Source organism: Pristiophorus japonicus, chromosome 17 (genome assembly GCF_044704955.1).
Source record: "Pristiophorus japonicus isolate sPriJap1 chromosome 17, sPriJap1.hap1, whole genome shotgun sequence".
Taxonomy (NCBI): domain Eukaryota; kingdom Metazoa; phylum Chordata; class Chondrichthyes; family Pristiophoridae; genus Pristiophorus; species Pristiophorus japonicus.
The window spans coordinates 95,915,296-95,937,723 of NC_091993.1; the positions used below are offsets into that span (position 1 = coordinate 95,915,296).

Sequence of the window (22,428 nt, forward strand, 5' to 3'; positions counted from 1 at the left end):
GTACTAAGGGAATGATCAGCCATGACCTTATCGAATGGTGGTGCAGGCTCGAAGGGCTGAATGGCCTACTCCTGCACCTATTTTCTATGTTTCTATGTCTGTGTTTCTGTGTCAAACAGGTAGTTGGAAGCATAGGAGTAACAGGGCGTTCAGGAATCGAGGTAAAGCTGGGTGTTGTCTGTTATATATGTAAACCTGTATATACCTTGTGTAGCCACCAGAGGGCTCATCCCCTGAAGTCCCAAGGGATCCCACAATCTCTTGGGAGCACAGGAACTTAAGGAGGCTTCACAGGCTGGAGAGGCATTCTGGAGATCTGCAATAAAAGACTAAGGTCACACTTTACTTTGAGCTCACAGTATCCAGTCAGACTCTTTATTCATACATAATATTGTCAGTATACCTATGGACACTGGCCTATGCTTACAGATCTATGGGACAGCATATGCATAGGGATAGAGGATGGTTGGGTTGGACTAATCTATGAAAAAGATAAGGGCCATTTTGGATCTCATCCTTTCTTTCCTGTTCCTGAAAACATACCAACATACGGCCTCATCGCCACTGGTCCCCATATCCCTTGATTTCCCTAGAATCTAAAAATCTATCTCAGCCTTGAATATACTCAAGGACTGAGCATCCAATTCTTTGGCATTTAATTTATTCCTGAACCACACATAATGGCCATCCTTTATTTTTCAAAATCTTGCTATGACGCAGAATAAAATAGCTGAGAAAACTATTCCAAATGCCCACATTGAAAAATACCAAGAATCCTTATGGATTTTCTCTGCACCGAGCAGAATACCCTAAATCACACGCAAGGACACAAGGCAGCAGCGAGCCCAATTGCAACACTTCTGCACATGCGCCCTAATGACACTGGCGCGGCGCCTGCGTTCCGGGTGCCACGTCACTGGGAGCGGGGTCACGTCACTGAGGAAGATGGAGGAGTACGCGCGCGAGCCCTGGTGAGCCGGTCCGTGCGACCGTTGGAGGAGGCCGGGTCCGCCGTCGGAGCGGGGAGAGGCCGGCTGGGGGCCGCTGTGGCATCGAGCAACCGATAGTGCAGCTCCGGTCTGCCGCTGGGCAAAGGCACCGCGCGTGTCTCTGACCTTCCCGATGGAGCGAGTGTCGGCCCGAGGCCTGGGGCTGGGGAGAGGAGGAGTGTTGGGACATGACTGCCTGGGACAGGGGAGCGAGTGTCGGGGCCCGGGGGGTGGGGTGGGGATAGGAGTGAGATCTGGCCCGGGGTGGGTGGGAGGTCTACAAGTGTCCAAGCCTGTGGCGAAGCTATGCTGGGCAGTGAGTGCCTTGGCCTGGGGAGGGGTTAGGGTTCGTGGAGGGTTGAGTGTCTGGGCTCTGTGGGGTGGGGGCTGTGGCAAGGAATTTATATTGGGGAGTGTCCTGACCTTTGGAGGGGGCGATGGCTTTGTAGGAGAAGTGTCCTGACCTTGGGGTGGGGGACACTGAGAAGTTTCTGGCCTGCGGGGGAGATATATTGGGGAGAGTGTCGTGATCTGGGGAGGAGTGGAAGATCCAGGAGGGAAGGCTCTTGTGAGTATCATGGCTCTAGGGGCTGTTTTTGTTTTGGGGGGCGGGAGAGAGAGAAAAGGAAGTGTGATCGTCATTTATGGTGTGCTGGCTGCTTATGCTCCCTGTTTTCAGCCACACTGACTAGTGTGCCTGCGCTAGGGGAGCCACCTCCCCCTCCAAAGGTCACTGGGGAACATGGGGTTGGTTGTGTGTTTTTCATGGTCTTTGCCTGGTCAGAGAAGACTTTTTGCACACAACAAGCTGACCTCCGTCTGGAGGGAATCCTGAATGGGAAGTGTCAGCTTGGCTTGTTGGTAACACTTTGGAAGGTTGTGGGTTCGAGCCCACTTCAGGATTTGAGCACAGAACCCTAGGCTGATGCTGTGCAATGCTGAAGGAGTGCTGCACTGTCAGAGATGCTGTCCTTTGTAACATTAAACTGAGGTTCCACTGATTCAGATGGATATTATAAGATCTCATGGTATTGGTAGAAGAGTAAGGTAATCTGGCCAACATTTCTCCTTCAACCTGTGACACGAAAATCAGATTAACCTGATATTTATGTTTGTGGGATCTTGTGCGCAAAATGTTTGGCATTTGCTTACTGCATTTTATCCTTTGCGAACAATTTTCTGATTGATGTGGCGGGACATCTGTTAAAGCTCCTGCTGATGAATGATTTTAGTATTGAATTTTTGATATTAAAGGTTTTGTGGGGGCTTGTAAAAAGGGAACCGCAATAATCATGGGTGATTTTAACCTCCATATTGATTGGACAAATCAAATTGGTCAGGGTAGCCTTGAGGAAGAGTTCATAGAGTGCACAAGGGACGGGTTCCTTGAGCAGTATGTAACGGAACCAACCAGGGGGCAGACTATCCTAGATCTGGTCCTGTGTAATGAGATATGATTAATAAACAATCTCCTAGTAAAGGATCCCCTTGGAATGAATGATCATAGCATGATTGAGTTTCAAATTCAGATGGAGGGTGAGAAAGTTGGATCTCTAACCAGCGTACTAAGCCTAAATAAAGGAGACTATGAAGGTATGAGGGCAGAGTTGGCTAAAGTGGACTGGGAAAACAGATTGAAGTGTGGGACGATTGATGAACAGTGGTGTACATTTAGAGATATTTCACAACTTTCAAAAATATATTCCAGTAAGGAGGAAAGGGTGCAAGAGAAAAGAAAGCCATCCGTGGCTAACTAAAGAAATAAAGGACAGTATCTGATTTTAAAAACAAGGGCATAGAAAGTGGCCAAAATTAGTGGGAGGACAGAAGATTGGGAAGCTTTTAAAAGCCAGCAAAGAATGACTCAAAAAATGATTAATAAAGGGAAGATAGACTATGAAAGTAAACTAGCACAAAATATAAAAACAGATGGTAAGAGTTTATATAGGTATATAAAAAGGAAAAGAGTGGCTAAAGTAAATGTTGGTCCCTTAGAGGATGAGACCAGGGAATTAGTAATGGGGAACATAGAGATGGCAGAAACTCTAAACAAGTGTTTTGTATCAGTTTTTTATGGTAAAGGACACTAACAATATTCCAACAGTGGATAGTCAAGGGGCTATGGTGGGGGGGGGAACTTAACCCAACGCTATCACTAAGGAGGCGGTGCTCAGTAAGATAATGGGACTAAAGGCAGACAAATCGCCTGGACTTGATGGCTTGTATCCTAGGGTCTTAAGAGAAGTAACGGCAGGGATTGTGGATGCATTGGTTGTAATTTACCAAAATTCCTGGATTCTGGGGAGATCCCAGCACATTGGAAAACTGCAAATGTAATGCCCCTATTCAAAAAAGGAGGCAGACAAAAAGCAGGAAACTATAGACCAGTTAGCCTAACATCTGTGGTTGGGAAAATGTTGGAGTTCATTATTAAAGAAGCAGTAACAGGACATTTGGATAAGCAAAATTTGGTTCGGCAAAGTCAACATGGATTTGTGAAGGGGAAGTCATGTTTGACAAATTTGCTGCAATTCTTTGAGGATGTAACGAATAGGGTGGATAAAGGGGAACCAGTGGATGTGGTGTGTTTGGACTTCCAGAAGGCATTTGACAAGGTGCCACATAAAAGGTTACTGCACAAGATAAAAGTTCATGGGGTTGGGGGTAATATATTAGCATGGATAGAAGATTGTTTTCTGTTTGTCAGCCAGAGAGTCGGGATAAATGGTTCATTCTCTGGTTGGCAATCAGTAACGAGTGGATTGCCGCAGGGATCAGTGCTGGGACCCCAACTATTTACAATCTATATTAACGACGTGGAAGAGGGGACTGAGTGTAACGTAGCCAAATTTGCTGACGATACAAAGATGGGAGGAAGGACAATGTGTGAGGAGGACATAGAGGCTGCAGGAGGACACAGACAGGCTAAGTGAGTGGGCAAGAATTTGGCAGATGCAGTATAATGTTGGAAAATGTGAGGTCATGCACCTTGGCAGAAAAAAATCAAAGAGCAAGTTATTATTTAAATGAAGAAAGATTGCAAAGTGCCATAGTACAGCGGGATCTGGGGGTACTTGTTCATGAAACACAGGGGGATGGTACGCAGGTACAGCAAGTGATCAAGAAGGCCAATGGAATCTTGGCCTTTATTGCAAAGGGGATGGAATATAAAAGCAGGGAAGTCTTGTTACAGCTGTACAGGGTATTGGTGAGGCCACACCTGGAATATTGCGGCAGTTTTGGTTTCCATATTTCTGAAAATATATACTTGCTGTGGAGGCAGTTCAGAGAAGGTTCACTAGGTTGATCCCGGGGATGAGGGGGTTGACTTATGAGGAAAGGTTGAGTAGGTTGGGCCTCTACTCATTGGAATTCAGAAGAATGAGAGGTGATCTTTTTGAAACGTATAAGATTATGAGGGGTGGATGCAGAGAGGATATTTCCACTGGTGGGAGAGACTAGAACTAGAGGGCATGATCTTAGAATAAGGGGCTGCCCATTTAGAACTGAGATGAGAAATTTCTTCTCTGAGGGTTGTGAATCTGTGAAATTCACTGCCTCAGAGAGCTGTGGAAGCTGGGACATTAAATAAATTTAAGACAGAAATAGTTTCTTAAACGATAAGGGGTTATGGGGAGCGAGCAGGGAAGTGGAGCTGAGTCCATGATCGGATCAGCCATGATCTTATTGAATGGCAGAGCAGGCTCGAGTGGCCTTATGGCCTACTCCTGTTCCTATTTCTTATGTTCTTGTGTTTTGTGAGGTTTGATTTCATGGGACCTTGCTGATTGCACAGCATCCATGTTACCTGTGAAAATGCACATTCTTAATCCTTATGGATTCCAGAGCTGGTTTAGTAATTGAGCAAATTTACTGAAAGTAACTACATAAAAATAGTAGTTTTTGTCATAATTCCTGTACTGTTTGAGATCAGCCATGGCACGTATTACAAGTGAAGTTGGGTTAGATGTACTCTGCAACAAAATGGTCTGTTTAATGGACTGAGAAAATCCTACTGTTGACATGCAAAGCAAAAAATTGATCAACTAATTTAACCAAGAACAAATGACATTGTAATTGTTTTCACCTTTTTTCAGTGGAATAAGTTTCCAGGAAAATATGTCTCATATTATGGTGGTTTGCTGCAACATTACAAGTATCCTTTTGTGGAGCACCTTTTTTTTGTAAAAGTAGTGTCCGTTGTGGTAAAACTATAAGTTGATCAGGGGGTGGGCCTGCTGATTTCTGCATGGCTACCATTAGAACAGCTTCACAAGAAATGGCCATCAGGAGTTAATGGTGAATAGCTATGTTAGTCTGATTTTCCCTTTCTTCCTTGGTTGGGCAGCTAACAGGGCCACGGTATATTATGTATACGCAACATCGTAAGTAAAGTATATTTTCTTTCTTGTTAGCCCTTGGAGGATAGTTGATGACTGTGGTGGTGCCTTTACAATGGGTGCCATTGGTGGTGGAATATTTCAGTCTATTAAAGGCTTCAGGAATGCTCCAGTGGTAAGTCATTTCACAACCCTGATTAAAATTATAGTATATTGATTTTTGTGACTTAAAAATGTTCAGTTATTTTATACAGTCTCTTAGCCATGATTTGTAATTCTCCTGGTGCATGACATGTAATGCCAGAGTGTTAATTTCGATGTGCAATGTATCTTGAGCTGAGAAAGGGAACTTTATTTTTGACCATTCTTCCCTCTTCACACTCCATTCTATTATTGCCTTCATTATCACCAGACTTAATTACTCCAGTGCTGACCTTCCATCATCCACACTCTCTCTAAATTTCAGCTCATCCAAAACTCTGCTGCCCAGTTCCTACCCTGAACCAAGTCCAGCTTTCCCATCACATAGGAACTGCAGTTAGCCATTCAGCTCCTCAAGCCTGTTCTGTCATTCTGTCAGATCATGGCTGATCTGTCCCTGAGCTCCATTTATCCGCCTTTGTTCCATATCACTAATCCCCTTACCCAACAAAAATTTAACGATCTTGGTCTTAAATTTCAATTGACTCAATATCCGCAGACTTTTGGGGGAATGAGTTCCAGATTTCCACTACTTGTTGCATGACACATGATTCCTGATTTCCTTCCCAAATGGCCTTGCTCTAATTTTAAGATGATACCCACTTTTTCTGGATTTCCCTACCAGAGGCATCTGCAGTGGCTTCTCTTCCTGCTCCTGTACCCTCGGCTCTGGAGTCCACCAAGGATCTATCCTTGACCCCTCCCCCCCACCCCTCCTGTTTCTTGGCTACATGCTGCCCCTTGGTGACATCATTCGTAAACATAATGTCAGGTTCAACATGTACGCTGACGGCACTCGGTTCTACTTCATCACCACCACTCTCGACTCCCTCCACTATCGCTGATTTGTCACACTGCTTGGCTGACATCCAGGAGTGGATGAGCAGAATTTTCCTCCGACTAAATATTTGGAAGACTGAAGCCATTGTCTTTGGACCCTGCCGCAAACTCCATCCCTCTCAACTGTCTGAGGCTGAACCAGACCATTCACAACCTTAGAGTCGTATTTCACCCCGAGGTGAGCTTTAGACCACATATCCGCTCCATCACCAAAACCGCCTCCATAGTATTACTCAACTCCACCCCGCCTCCGCTCATTTGCTGAAACCCTCATCCATGCCTTTGTTACCTCTCGACTTGACTATTCCAATGCTCATCAGCCTTGTGCTTGCTAACCGACATCGGCTCCCCGTCTGGCAACGCCTCGATTTTAAAATTCTCATCCTTGTTTTCAAATCCCTCCATGGCTTTACCCCTCCGTATCTCTGTAATCTCCTCCAGCCCTACAACCCTCCGAGATTTCTGCACTCCTTGAATTCTGGCCATTTGCACAACCCCGATTTTAAGCGCTCCATCATGCATTCAGCTACCTAGCCCGTAAACTCTGAAATTCCCTCCTTAAACCAGTCCGTCCTCTCTACCTCTCCTTTTTAAAGACGCTCCTTAAAACCTACTTCTTTAACCAAGATTTTGGTCATCTGTCCTCTTGGGCCGGATTTTCGAGAGGTTTGCGACCGGGTTTCCACTGCGATTTGACCCTCTGCCATGAAAACCCAGTTGCAAAGTTCGGGCGGGATCCTGAGTACCTGCTTGCAGCGGTGGTGGGGAGAGGTGCAACGATGTGGATTGCGTTTGCGTCGGACTTTTGGCTCTCACGACCCTGCATACCACGGCCAGAATAGCAACAGGTCAAACCTGTCGGTGCAAACCTGCTAACAGCGGTAAGTATGAAAACCTGCAAAAAAGGTCAGTTAAAAGTTTTTTTTCCAGCGATTCGATGGTTAAGGATTTTGTGAACATTTTTTGAATTTTTTTCCCCCCTCTCCCAAGGCTCCTCTCGCAGCGCTCCCAGCCCCGGTCTAAATTTGGCGCAACTCGTGTATTTGCACCACGAATCCTCGTGCATTTGCCCCCCCCCCCCCCTTTCCTGGCGCAGACGTAAAGGTCAAATGTTCGACCTAAAAACGGTAGCGTAACATAAATATTAATTTTCACGTATCGCTACCGTTTGCCGAAAAACCCCAAAAGCCAAAAATCCGGCCCAATGTCTCCTTGTGTGGTTTTGTCAAATTTTGTTTGATAGTGCTCCCGTGAAGCGCCTTGAGACGTTTATCATGGGTGAGGCGCTATATAAATGCAAGGTTTTGTTTCTCTTTATCGACCTTGTCGCATTCTTTTCTCAATTTAAAGACCTCAATTTCTAAATTCAAGGGAATACAAATCAAAGTTATGCAACCTGTCCTTAGCCTTTTAGGCCCTGGTATAATTCTGGTGAATCTGCATTGTACCCCTTCCCCGTTCCAAGGGCAGTATATCTTTCCTGAGGTTCCATGCCCAAAACTGTACATAGTACGTGAGATAGGGGTCTGACCAAGGCTTTGTACAACTGAAGCATCAGTTCCTCACATTCCAACCCTCTTGAAACATTCCATTAGCCTTTTGATTACTTTTTGTACCTGTGCACTGTAGTGATTTGTATACATGGACACCTAAATCCCTTTGCTCCTCCACATCTCCTAGCCCCTCGCTATTTAAGACAGTATTATGATTTGTCATTCTCGGATTCTAAGTGGGTGACTGCACACTTACCCCACATTGAACTCCATCTGTCATAGTTCTTCCACTCACTTAGTTTGTCTATGTCCCTTTGTAACTTCCTGCTGCCAACCACACAACATACTGTGACTTCCAACCCGAGTATCATCTGTAAACTTGGATATACAACACACTCTTTCTTCATCCAAGTCAGTAATATATATATAGTTAAAAGCTGAGACTCCAGTACCGGAAACACCAGTTGTTGCATCCTGACAATCGGCGCTTTCCCATTTTCCCGAATCTGTCTCCTACTTCCCAACCAATTATCAGCCCATGTCACAAGGATACTTCCAATTCTGTGCGCTCCCATTTTTGCTAATCTCTTGTGCGGAACCTTATCAAGTGCCTTCTGGAAGTCCATATAAATAACATTCATAGTCTCTCCCCTATCCACCATACAAGTGTCCTTTTCAAAAAAAAATCAACTAGATGAGACAGACATTACCTACCCTTCACAGATCCATACTCTCTTTGATTAGTTGATACTTGTTCACATGCCAATAGATTCCAGTAACTTCACCACAATTGATGTTCAACTGTCAAGTCGATAGTTACCTAGTTTTTCCCTCTTTCCCGTCTTAAATTCGTGTTTATAAATCCCTCCATGGCCACACCCTCCTTATTTTCGGGAAAGTGGAGTTGAGATCGAAGATCAGCCATAATCTTATTGAATGGCGGAGCAGGCTCGAAGGGCTGTAAGGCCCACTCATGCTCCTATTTCTTGTGTTATGTTCTTATTTCTATAACTGTCTCCAGCCCTACCCACTCTCTCTCCCCCTGAATGCACTGTTTCTTTGACTCTGACATACCCTATCTCTTTGTCCCAGCATTGATATCCATGCCTTCAGGTGCTGTGGCCCCCATGCAATATTCCCATTACACTGCATGACTGCACAGCGATCTGGATGTCCTGCACAGGTTGCTCACTGGCATTTGAATGGAAAAATTTCACGAGCAGAAATTTGAATGGGCTCTGCAGCCCGTTAAAGGGGCTGCGTACAAACCATGCTCTTGTATTCTCTTTCCACTGATTTGTTCCTCTTTTCAGATCTATCTCATCTCTTCTTTGGCTCAGCATCTGATTTTCCTTGTGCACTTTGGTTAAAAGTGTTATTTGAATGCAAGTTGTTTTTCTGCATGTGTTATGTCAGAAAATATTAATTTCCTAAGATGCTACTAATTAGAAATAATAAGATTTTTGGTATGTTGTGCATATGTAGGAGTCTATTGATTCCATGCAGATTGGGTGAATTATAGATGTAGTCTTGGTTTGAGTTTTCCACAAGTATGCATACAAGCACAAAAGTAGAGAGTGACCCATACTGTGGTTAAAATGCTCTGATTAAATATATATATAACTATTCTAACTTATTTTGACTTTGAGTGAGTAGCACTGTTATTACTAAGTGCCTTTACAATATAATTTTAAAGGTACTTTTGCATTTGCTTACATTTCTTTCATCAAAGCCTGTTGCATGCTTTCAAGCACTACTAAGCCTACATTTTTTTATGTTTAAAAACAGGGAATGAGTCATAGATTTCGCGGAAGTCTGACAGCAGTTAAGACCAGAGCTCCACAATTGGGAGGTATGTTAGTTGTATTTGTACCGCATTATAAATTACCATTGCATTTCTAAAATTAAAGACCCAGCTGTAATAGTTTGTCTTTTGAATCACGTTGGTTCTCACAAGACAGAAGAAGTCAATGCATGACTAACAATTAGCAAACCTACCAAACTTGTGGCTGAATGCTGAGTTGTGTTAGGAATCTAAGCTGTAACATAGGAGTGTAAAGAAGACTTCCTTTTACACTTCCAGGCTATTGAACTATGAAACATGATGTAATCCCAGGCAGAACACACTTGCTTAATTGGAGTGGCAAGGTGGGCACTGAGACACCTTGGGGCAGGGAAAAAAAATCTACCTTATCCAACAATGGCCTGGTTTAGAAGTCTTTCTAGTAAATGAGGGGTTCCTGAGCCTTGTGAAAACTTATTTTATCCACAGTGGCAAAGTTTGTAGAAAAATGGATTCTGTAAGGCTTTCAAAAACTAGTTTTAGTTATTAAATAAAAACACAAAATGCTGGAAATCTCAGCGGGTCAGGCAGCATCTGTGGAGAGAAAAACAGAGTTAATGTTTCAGGTCGACGACCGTTCGTCAGAACTGGCGAATGTTTGAAAAGAACAGATTCAAGGAGCACTGAAAGGGGAGGGGAAGAAGGAACAAAAGGGAAGGCTTGTGATAGGGTGGAAGGCAGTTATTAAATTATTTTACTATGTTATGGGAGTACAAACCATTTAATAAATTATAGCAACAGAAACATTGTTTTGTCGGTGTGGCTTAATTTGTAATGCTCTTACCTGAGTCAGAATGTGTTGAGTTTATGCCCCACATCAAAGTTTGAGCATATAATCTAGGGTGATGCTTCTGAGTGAGTGCTCTGTTGTCAGAGATGCCATCTTTTGGATGAGCAGGTAAACTGAGATCTCATCTGAATGTTTAAGTGAATGTAAAAGATGAACTTGAAGAAGAGTAGGGAGTTCACCCAGTGTTCTGGCTAACATTTCTCTCAATCCACACCACTAAAATAAATTGGTTGTTTATTCATCCCATTTGTTCTTTAATGTACCTTGCATCAATGTGCAAATCGGAAGCCACTTTTGCCGACATGACAGCTCACGGTACTTCAAAAGTAATGAATTGATTGTGAAACACTTGCAGGGGTTCTGCAAAGGCACCATATAATTGCAAGTTCTATCCAGTTATTACGATTGACGGTTAGCGAAATTCATAGTAATCTTCAGCATGTAGCATCGTTGGAATTAAGCAGGTCATTTTGTTTGTTGATCTCAAGCAGAAGCTTTAGTTTGTGCAAAATTGGTAAAAATATTTATTTTTCTTACTGTGAGTTTCGTTGACAGCATCAATTAAATAGAGCTTTCCCCAGTGACTATGCCTCCACTTTATATTTTCCCGTACTAGCAACAGAAATCAAAGTTTGAATGAGACCGGCTAGGGCTATTCCACTACAAAGTATTTGTTACCATCTTCTAGAGCTGTCAATATTCTGGGCTACAGCAGTAGTATATTCATTGCTGATAATCCTAAGTGGGACCAACTAATGTTGCTTCTTTTAACCTGACCTGGGCGGAACAGCTTTAATATACTGAGTTACACTATTTCAGGAATTTGTTACATTTGCTAATGCCTGTCAAGCACCAGAAAAAGTTCAGAAGGAAGACAACCTCCTGATTGGAGGGAAAAAGGCTTTTTTGTGAAGCATTATCATTGCTTAATAATGTAACCAAATTGATGCGATAAATTAATATTACAAACTATTATAACTAATTCTTAACCCATCTCTGCTTCATTGAGATCTGGCCATAGGATGTCAAGGGTTTTATGTAGTTACCAATTTTTTTTGTACACTAAATACTACTGTTTTACTTCACTATTGGATGAATAACTTCCTCAATCTGTGGGTGTAAGCATTCACTGTGGTTATAATTATATGCCTGGCAATTGAATTTTTCAATTTTCTGCTGCTGAAAAGTCTGAAGTAATTTTAGACCAATTTATGTTAAGTGGCTAACAATCTCCCGTGCTCACTTTTTAAAAATGTTTTTAGGAAGCTTTGCCATATGGGGTGGACTATTTTCAATGATTGACTGTGGCTTAGTGAAGGTCAGAGGTAAAGAAGATCCGTGGAATTCTATAACCAGTGGAGCCATGACAGGAGCCATATTAGCTGCAAGAAGTAAGTGAAACAAACTGCATATTTACAAGTCAGTCAGTGTGATGTCTCTACTTGGTATGCAACAAGTTAATAGTAGTATTGGGAAAAAAATAGCATAATCCTAAGAGGCTGTAGGATCATAAGAACATAAGAACATAAGAATTAGGAACAGGAGTAGGCCATCTAGCCCCTCGAGCCTGCTCCGCCATTCAATAAGATCATGGCTGATCTGGTCGTGGACTCGGCTCCACTTACCCGCCCTCTCCCCGTAACCCTTAATTCCCTTATTGCTTAAAAATCTATCTATCTTTGACTTGAAAACATTCAATGAGCCAGCCTCAACTGCTTCCTTGGGCAGAGAATTCCACAGATTCACAACCCTCTGGGAGAAGAAATTCTTTGTCAACTCGGTTTTAAATTGGCTCCTCCGTATTTTGAGGCTGTGCCCCCTAGTTCTAGTCTCCCCCACCAATGGAAACAACCTCTCTGCCTCTATCTTGTCTATCCCTTTCATGATTTTAAATGTTTCTATAAGATCACCCCTCATCCTTCTGAACTCCAAGGAGTAAAGACCCAGTCTACTCAATCTATCATCATAAGGTAACCCTCTCATTTCTGGAATCAGCCTAGTGAATCGTCTCTGTACCCCTTCCAAAGCTAGCATATCCTTCCTTAAGTAAGGTGACCAAAACTGCACGCAGTACTCCAGGTGCGGCCTTACCAATACCTTATACAGTTGCAGCAAGACCTCCCTGCTTTTGTACTCCATCCCTTTCGCAATGAAGGCCAACATTCCATTTGCCTTCCTGATTACCTGCTGCATCTGCAAACTAACCTTTTGGGATTCATGCACAAGGACCCCCAGGTCCCTCTGCACCACAGCATGTTGTAATTTCTCCCCATTCAAATAATATTCCCTTTTACTGTTTTTTTTTCCCAAGGTGGATGACCTCACACTTTCCGACATTGTATTCCATCTGCCAAACCTTAGCCCATTCGCTTAACCTATCCAAATCTCCTTGCAGCCTCTCTGAGTCCTCTACACTACCCGCTTTCCCACTAATCTTAGTGTCATCTGCAAATTTTGTTACACTCTGTCCCCTCCTCTGGTCATCTATGTATATTGTAAACATCATGGATGTTCTTTAGGCAAAGTTTTTTTTTGCTGTATAATAAGGGGTTACCCATTTAAAACTGAGATGAGGAGGAATTTCTTCTGAGGGCTGTAAATCTGGAATTCTCTGCCCCAGAGAGCTGTACAGGCTGGGTCATTGAATATATTTAAGATGAAGATAGACAGATTTTTGAGCAATACGTGTGTAAAGGGTAATGGGGAGCAGGCCGAGAAGTGGAGCTGAGCCCATGATCAGATCAGCCATGATCTTATTGAATGGCGGAGCAGGTTCGAGGGGCCAGGTGGCCTATTCCTACTCCTATTTCTTATATTGTTATAATTGACTTTAAATGCGATTACCTTGACTTAACAGCAGTCTGCCACTGTGAATCTTACTTTTATGCTGCCCTGCCAGTAAGGGAATCTGAACTTTGCAAGTTGCTGTCGTACTACTCTTTCCACATGTTGCGGTGTTCTTTCAAAGCCATTTTACCAATCTGATGGTTTTTAATTGCATATTGGTGGATGCAGTTTGGGAGGGATTATATTCTGATCCTTAATTTGGCGTGTAGCACCATATTAGTTACTAGTTGGAATCTGGAGGATAGATCTCTATATTGGAATAGTTATAGAGATTATTTCCATTGTTTTGATTCCTCTATAAAATCTATTGTTTTTAAAGTTCAAAAAATCTATAAAAGCTGTACCAAAGTTTCATGAAATCTATTTTAACGTTTTAAAAACATTTTTTTGTCTTAATACTCCTGTGAAGCACCTTGGGATGTTTTACTATATAAATACAAGTTGTTTAAGAATAATAATAAGTGTAAGATATAGAGCTTATGAATGCTCTAGGATATGGCCATACTGTGAAACGTTCATTGAAGATATATTACAACAACATTATCCGTTTATTTTTAACTGCACTGAAACCTTGAATTCATGAACTCTTCTCAGGGACAGAACAGAAAACCAATGAAAATATTGTCTACTTCACTTCTTTAAAAAAAAAAATCTTGTTCAAGCAGTTTTCCAGCAGCAAAATACTGTGATAATGGAAAATCAGGATTGTGTTTTTATTAGTATTAGAACAAACGAGAACCTTTTGGTTCAGTTGTGTTTGCATCTTGTTCCAACAGTAAAATTAGTTGGAATTTCATTAAAAAGGAAGCATTACACATTATTAAAATAGTTTTTAGAGCTGAGGAACTTTGTCCTAGATTGTTTTAGGATATGTTTTTTTATTTAAATTAGTCCCATTCTAATAACTTTGGAGCAAGTTGCTTGGAAATGTATTGGTTTACTAGATCCAGCTCAAGAAAGGAATGAGGGAGCTTCATAAACTTTTTATAAAAATGTTTTAGATTAGAGGTTTGTGGTTCTATTCAATTCCAGGTGATAATCTGTGAGTCGTTTGCTTCAAATCACCTATGCATCCAAGCACAAAAATATGTTGCGTTCAGGATGAATGTTTTTTAACAATTTTAAAATTATAATCTGAGTATATCAGCCATTCAATCACCACTGATTACCCCAGTCAGTGTAAGTACCTGTAATTACATAGAAGTTACAACACTAAAACAGGTTAATCAGTCCAACCAGTCTGCGTTTGTATTTATCCTTCACACCAGCATAGTCGTAATCCTATGTGTCTGCCCTGTTCCCATTTGCCTTTATCCCTCTTTGCTTCATCCATCTATCTAACCTATTCTTAAAAGCTGGCATGGTCTCTGGTTCAGTCACTAACTTTGGTAGCGCATTCTGCAGCCATACAAATTTCTTCTGCTCTCGGTCCTAACTCTTTACATTTAATCTTGTATCTATATCCCCTCGTTCTAAGCCCATCAACTTTGGAAATAGCATATTTTTATTTACTCTGTCCTATTCCTTCATCATTTTAAACACCTATCAAATTACCCTATTATCTCCTTTTTCTAATGAAAACAGCCCAAATTTTTCAAGTCTTTATAATTATATTTTCTCAGCGGGCAACATCCTAGTGAGTATACCCTGTACCCTCTTGGCATCTCTCCTATAGAGGCAAAAACTGAATGTAGGACTTCAACTTAAATAGTCTTATTAAAGTTTTATATAGATTCACCATTAAATCTTGATTTTTATATTCTATGGGCTAAAAATTTGCCAACCTTGCGACTGTTTTTTCACCGATTTTGGCAAAAAAAAGTCAGCGAGAAATTCCCATGTCTTGCGGCAGTGGTGGTTAAGTACCACTGGGGAGCGGACCGCTGCCGTGCAAGACTCGAAATATCGCTTTAGCCAAAAATTTGGCTCGGCGCGAACTCGTATTTAGCGCAAGAAATATTGGCAGGTAAAAGCTGTGTTGCAGCGGTATGGATGAAGACTTGCAAAAAAGGTAGGTTAAAGTTTTTATTTTTTAATTCTTTTTCAGCGATTCGATAGTTAAGTGTCTTGTGAATGTTTTATGATTTTTTTTTTAATTGTTTGTTGCAATTTTTTTTTGGGGGGGGGGGGGTTCCCCCCTCCAAAAGGCGCCTCTCGCAGTGGTATCGGCCTCGGAGTAAAGTTGCAGAGAATTTGCGGTTTACAACGGCGATTTTTACCGCTGCACAAATTGAAGCTTGAATTTAGGTCTCGTAGCGGTAGCAAAGTGAAAGCGGTATTTTTGCTAAAAAATTAATTTCTAGCCCTATATCTCTTGCCATAAAACCATATTCCATTAGATTTTTTAATGTCTTTATCCACTTGAGATGCTGCTTTTAATGTCTTGAAAATCTGAACCCCCAAATCTCCTCTTCCACATCATCCAACGTTCTCCAGTTAAAAGTACAGGTTGAGCATCCGAAATCCAGAGTTCCGAAGCTCGTACTATTCCAGGCACCAGGGCGATCTGTGGTGGGGTCATCCGGAATCCGGAAAATGTTCTGAAATCCAGAGCTGCCGGACTCCTTCGCTTCCCCTGCTGCCCGGACCCTCCCCCTGGACCTCTTCCCCGCTCAGCAATTTCCTCACAATGGATACAAAATGAATATGAAAACAGATTTTCCCCTGGGGGGGGGGGGGGTTCAGTGTCAGTTACCTGTGTGGGGATGGAAGGACTAGTATCCATCCCCACACACAGATTGGAAAGAGCCGGGGCTGTTGAAACAGGCGTTTCCAGATTCGGGACATTGGGAAAACGTTCCAAAATCCGGAACGGCCTCAGTTCCGAGGTTTCTGGATTTTGTTCACTCTACCTGTATTACTTTTTTGAATAATGTAACACCTCACACTTGCTGACATTGAATTCCTTTTCCATCATTTCATCTGTATCCCTATGAAGCCTCATTTGGTCCTCAGAGTTATTTACTATGTATCCTGTTTTAGTATTGCCTGCAAATTTGGACACCAGCTCACCCTGTATCCAAATCATTGATGTAGTCCCAGAACAAAATCTTGGGGAACACAGCTTTCCACTTCCAAACATTCTCAGAAATTGCTCAACTCATACTCTGATTCCTCCCTTCTAACCAGTTTTTAAATCCAATTTATTACCCTTTCCCTAATTCCGCAATAAAGTGGATGAATTAACTGTGCAAATAGATGTTAACAAATATGATGTAATTGGGATTACTGAGACGTGGCTCCAGGATGATCAGGCTGGGAACTCAACATCCAGGAGTATTCAACATTCAGGAAAGATAGAATAAAAGGAAAAGGAGGTGGGGTAGCATTGCTGGTTAAGGAGCAAATTAAGGCAATAGTTCTGAAGGACATTAGCTTGTATGATGTGGAATCTATATGGGTAGAGCTGCAGAATACCAAAGGACAAAAAACGTTAGTGGGAGTTGTGTACAGACCTCCAAACAGTAGTAGTGATGTTGGGGAGGGCATCAAACATGAAATTAGAGGTGCGTGCAATAAAGGTGCAGCAGTTATAATGGGTGACTTTAATATGCACATAGATTGGGTTAACCAAACTGGAAGCAATACGGTAGAGGAGGATTTCCTGGAGTGCATAAGGGATGGTTTTTTAGACCAATATGTCGAGGAACCAACTAGGGGGGAGGCCATCTTAGACTGGGTGTTGTGTAATGAGAGAGGATTAATTAGCAATCTCGTTGTGCGAGGCCCCTTGGGGAAGAGTGACCATAATATGGTGGAATTCTGCATTAGGATGGAGAATGAAACAGTTAATTCAGAGACCATGGTCCAGAACTTAAAGAAGGGTAACTTTGAAGGTATGAGGCGTGAATTGGCTAGGATAGATTGGCGAATGATACTGAAGGGGTTGACTGTGGATGGGCAATGGCAGACATTTAGAGACCGCATGGATGAACTACAACAATTGTACATTCCTGTCTGTCGTAAAAATAAAAAAGGGAAGGTGGCTCAACCGTGGCTATCAAGGGAAATCAGGGATAGCATTAAAGCCAAGGAAGTGGCATACAAATTGGCCAGAAATAGCAGAGAACCCGGGGACTGGGAGAAATTTAGAACTCAGCAGAGGAGGACAAAGGGTTTGATTAGGGCAGGGAAAATGGAGTACGAGAAGAAGCTTGCAGGGAACATTAAGACGGATTGCAAAAGTTTCTATAGATATGTAAAGAGAAAAAGGTTAGTAAAGACAAACGTAGGTCCCCTGCAGTCAGAATCAGGGGAAGTCATAACGGGGAACAAAGAAATGGCGGACCAATTGAACAAGTACTTTGGTTCGGTATTCACTGAGGAGGACACAAACAACCTTCCGGATATAAAAGGGGTCGGAGGGTCTAGTAAGGAGGAGGAACTGAGGGAAATCCTTATTAGTCGGGAAATTGTGTTGGGGAAATTGATGGGATTGAAGGCCGATAAATCCCCAGGGCCTGATGGACTGCATCCCAGAGTACTTAAGGAGGTGGCCTTGGAAATAGTGGATGCATTGACAGTCATTTTCCAACATTCCATTGACTCTGGATCAGTTCCTATGGAGTGGAGGGTAGCCAATGTAACCCCACTTTTTTAAAAAGGAGGGAGAGAGAAAACAGGGAATTACAGACCGGTCAGCCTGACATCGGTAGTGGGTAAAATGATGGAATCAATTATTAAGGATGTCATTGCAGTGCATTTAGAAAGAGGTAATATGATAGGTCCAAGTCAGCATGGATTTGTGGAAGGGAAATCATGCTTGACAAATCTTCTGGAATTTTTTGAGGATGTTTCCAGTAGAGTGGACAAGGGAGAACCAGTTGATGTGGTATATTTGGACTTTCAGAAGGCTTTCGACAAGGTCCCACACAAGAGATTAATGTGCAAAGTTAAAGCACATGGGATTGGGGGTAGTGTGCTGACATGGATTGAGAACTGGTTGTCAGACAGGAAGCAAAGAGTAGGAGTAAATGGGGACTTTTCAGAATGGCAGGCAGTGACTAGTGGGGTACCGCAAGGTTCTGTGCTGGGGCCCCAGCTGTTTACACTGTACATTAATGATTTAGACGAGGGGATTAAATGTAGTATCTCCAAATTTGCGGATGACACTAAGTTGGGTGGCAGTCTGAGCTGCGAGGAGGATTCTATGAGGCTGCAGAGCGACTTGGATAGGTTAGGTGAGTGGGCAAATGCATGGCAGATGAAGTATAATGTGGATAAATGTGAGGTTATCCACTTTGGTGGTAAAAACAGAGAGACAGACTATTATCTGAATGGTGACAGATTAGGAAAAGGGCAGGTGCAAAGAGACCTGGGTGTCATGGTACATCAGTCATTGAAGGTTGGCATGCAGGTACAGCAGGCGGTTAAGAAAGCAAATGGCATGTTGGCCTTCATAGCGAGGGGATTTGAGTACAAGGGCAGGGAGGTGTTGCTACAATTGTACAGGGCCTTGGTGAGGCCACACCTGGAGTATTGTGTACAGTTTTGGTCTCCTAACCTGAGGAAGGACATTCTTGCTATTGAGGGAGTGCAGCGAAGGTTCACCAGACTGATTCCCGGGATGGCGGGACTGACCTATCAAGAAAGACTGGATCAACTGGGCTTGTATTCACTGGAGTTCAGAAGAATGAGAGGGGACCTCAGAAACGTTTAAAATTCTGACGGGGTTAGACAGGTTAGATGCAGGAAGAATGTTCCCAATGTTGGGGAAGTCCAGAACCAGGGGACACAGTCTAAGGATAAGGGGGAAGCCATTTAGGACCGAGATGAGGAGGAATTTCTTCACCCAGAGAGTGGTGAACCTGTGGAATTCTCTACCACAGAAAGTTGTTGAGGCCAATTCACTAAATATATTCAAAAAGGAGTTAGATGAAGTCCTTACTACTAGGGGAATCAAGGGGTATGGTGAGAAAGCAGGAATGGGGTACTGAAGTTGCATGTTCAGCCATGAACTCATTGAATGGCGGTGCAGGCTAGAAGGGCCGAATGGCCTACTCCTGCACCTATTTTCTATGTTTCTATATTCCATACACCTTAATCTATTCCAATAGTCTGTGTGGTGCCGAGTTAAGGACTTTCTGAAAGTCCATGTTCACTGCATTTCCCTCAACCACCAAAACAAGAATGTTAGTTTAATTTCTCTGAGAAAGAAAATGTTTGTAAAACATCAGTATAATCTGGTTTGATATATTCTCACTGTTCTAGAGCATTTATTATAAATTATGTGGGAATTTTCATTTAGATGGTCCAATGGCAATGGTGGGATCTGCTGCGATGGGAGGTATACTTCTTGCCTTGATTGAAGGAGCTGGAATAATGCTCACACGATTTGCTTCAACACAATTTCCAACAGGTAAGCTGTCAATATAAATGTGGCATTGCCAGCATCATCCCCAAGAACAAATATATAAAGAATTATTAATAAAATATGTAGATATATATATTTCAAGTGTGTCAGCATTTTGCTTTGGCTGGATGGACGGGTTATTTCCACAGATAATTGAACCGGTAAGCCCATTACGAGGACTATTTGAGCAGTGTACTAAGGCTCTTTCCTCGGGCACTTTGTCTTTCCTCCTACAAGTGCCCTGGCTGGCACTTGTGCAGTTTCCCAGATTAAGTTATGCCTTTGTAGCTAAGACTGGAGTGATGAGAAAGTTTCATTACTTGGTACAACCAGCACAAATTTCAATATTATTGCAAATATAATATTTCAGATGTCTGCAGTACAGAGGAACAGAAATACCTGGAAGCAACTTTTTGTACCAAATACATACTTAAAAAAAAATGTATATTGGTTGGTATCTAATAACCCCTTTAAATGGCACTTTCTGTATGAATTGGGCCAAATACTGTTGGAATAGATATAGCTGAAATTTTCAGTAAAGGAATTATCTGGAAAACAAATTACTATACAGTTAGTATTATTTGAATGATTTATAATATGAGCTGGATTATTGAAATGGCATTAAAGTTAAATATTGTAGGTCAGGGATGTCCAACCTTTTACAGCTGATGTTCAGAAATACATGTGACATGGCGTGCACCATGTATGATCTGTACACAAAAAATGAGAAGCCCTATTTTTCCATGGTGGTGGATCATATTCGAAGTGTTCAGAATTAATTTTGTGGGGTGAAACACCAGGTGATCAGATTATTCTGCAATTGTTCCTGAAGAGAAGCTAGAGAATATATATATGAAAAAGTATATTTTTTTAAACAAAGTATCTTTTCCCCCCCCCCTCCCCCACCTTGTAGGTCCACAGTTTGCAGATGATCCTACTCAGCTACAAACTCCATCATTTGGTGACTACAGACAATATCAGTGACATCTATTGAAATACCTCTAGCTTTGTGATTGCTGAAAGACAGTGTCATTAAGGGGAAAAAAAACACTGAACATCCTGTGCAGAATACATTTTCATATGTAGTCATATGTAACCAATTTTTCAAGGCTGTTGATGTGAGTTATTGCAGGGTTGTTGTGGTTAGAAAAGGGCATTGTAGAAAATTTAAGAATGTATAAAAGATTTTTTGCCAGTAACCTTGTAATATATGTATATACGTTATATGCCATATTTTACCTAGGTATGAAGGCCCTTGTATCAGCTATTATGTAACCCAAGATTATTTTTGTGCCTGAGTTTTATAGTGTTCTTCGGTGAATATATTTGTAAACAGTGATAATCTTTTGACATCGTATCCCTTTTGTGTCATTTCAAATCTAGCAAATAATCTCAACATCCAGTTTCTTCCCAAGAAGTACTGTACATTTTCAGACATTTAGTTTAACTAGTAAGATCACAAAATATTGAGGAAATAGTTGTTCCACCTCATTACATTAAAAATTTACCACATGGCAGGAATTTTAATGATTTAATTTATTTTAATACTTTGGGTACTTGATACTTGCTGTGACCTGTGCATGTTTTGGTATGACCCATGGTCTTAATTGGAAATTATAGTGGTTAATATAAAGTGTGATCATTATTTTAGCCACTATTTATAATATGAATTCAAATTAGTAAAAAGAAATTGGGGGGGGGGGGGGATAGTACTCATTACCTTTACTGTAACAAGTAAAAGATGAGAATTTAGGTACCAATATTATAAGAAAACCCTTGTATTGACCTAGAACGACTGGGTTTTCAAATGCTGTAACCTTAAATATCACTTTGCTGCAGTCCTTCAACACCTTGTATTGAATTGTGCATGAAGCAACTTGTCACTTCATTGTACCTAACCAAATTTCCATTAGGAGTTTAAATTGTGCAATAGAGTGGCACAGTGAAGAATACTAATGTGATGAGATGATCTTTGTGTCTTGCCACTGATTACATTTAGTATTGTTCTATCAGAAGACTAAAAGTATCCTCAATAAATAAGTATTATTTGTAATATTGAATCATCCATTCATTTTTTTCCTAGCTTCTAATTCATGGAATTTATGGCTAGGTTAATCCAGTCAACAGATGGTTTGACAGACTTGTCAGGAGGTGTAATTGAAATGTTTCCCATATTCTCCCCAATGTGTCTTTATAGTGCAGTCTCTGTTGTAGCCGAGTACTCATTTCTGTGAATTGAAAAGTTGGTACAGAAGGTCATTTGAAATTGATCATTTCATATAAAAGCCTGACACACGCCCTATAAGTCTGGCCTCAACTCGAAAAGAAAAAAATTCTAAATATGTCTCGTTTCATACCCAGGGCTGAACTGCAAAGAAACGTTTCTGTATCCCCACTGATCTACGAACACCTTTCCACAAGTTACTACTTTGTTCTTTAGACACTTACTTAGAATTGAATGTTAATGTTCAAGCACCAGAATGCTGAGCGTTGAGTCAAAATGAAGTCAACTTGCGAGGCCCAATTGCAGAGTTGGACCATGTTTCTATGCTTGCCACAAGTGGGACACAATGGGACTTTGGATTATGCTTAATCTCAGGGTTTCCATGGATGATCTTGGACAGTATTGGCCCACTTTTCGTAAATGACTTAATTATCATCGGCAGCCACCCTGTTTGAGCCATAGACTATTTGTGCTATTCATTACTTGAACAGGTACAACTCTTTAGTCTG

At 41.7% G+C, this 22,428-nt stretch overlaps 1 protein-coding gene across 1 annotated transcript; it reads left to right on the forward strand.

Moving 5' to 3' along the window:
- Positions 1-897: 897 nt before the first annotated feature.
- Positions 898-21,748, forward strand: timm17a (translocase of inner mitochondrial membrane 17 homolog A (yeast)). The gene is made up of 6 exons (XM_070858950.1): positions 898-971; positions 5,405-5,504; positions 9,652-9,715; positions 11,759-11,887; positions 19,591-19,701; positions 20,609-21,748. Exons 1-6 carry the CDS (start codon positions 946-948, stop codon positions 20,677-20,679), a joined length of 501 nt encoding a protein of 166 aa, XP_070715051.1. The 5' UTR covers positions 898-945; the 3' UTR covers positions 20,680-21,748.
- Positions 21,749-22,428: the final 680 nt, after the last annotated feature.

Coding starts and splice junctions, on each gene's coding strand:
- timm17a (XM_070858950.1), top strand. CDS start 946: ATGGAGGAGTACGCGCGCGAGCCCTG. Junction 972..5,404: donor GAGTACGCGCGCGAGCCCTG/GTGAGCCGGTCC, acceptor CTTTCTTGTTAG/CCCTTGGAGGATAGTTGATG. Junction 5,505..9,651: donor GCTTCAGGAATGCTCCAGTG/GTAAGTCATTTC, acceptor GTTTAAAAACAG/GGAATGAGTCATAGATTTCG.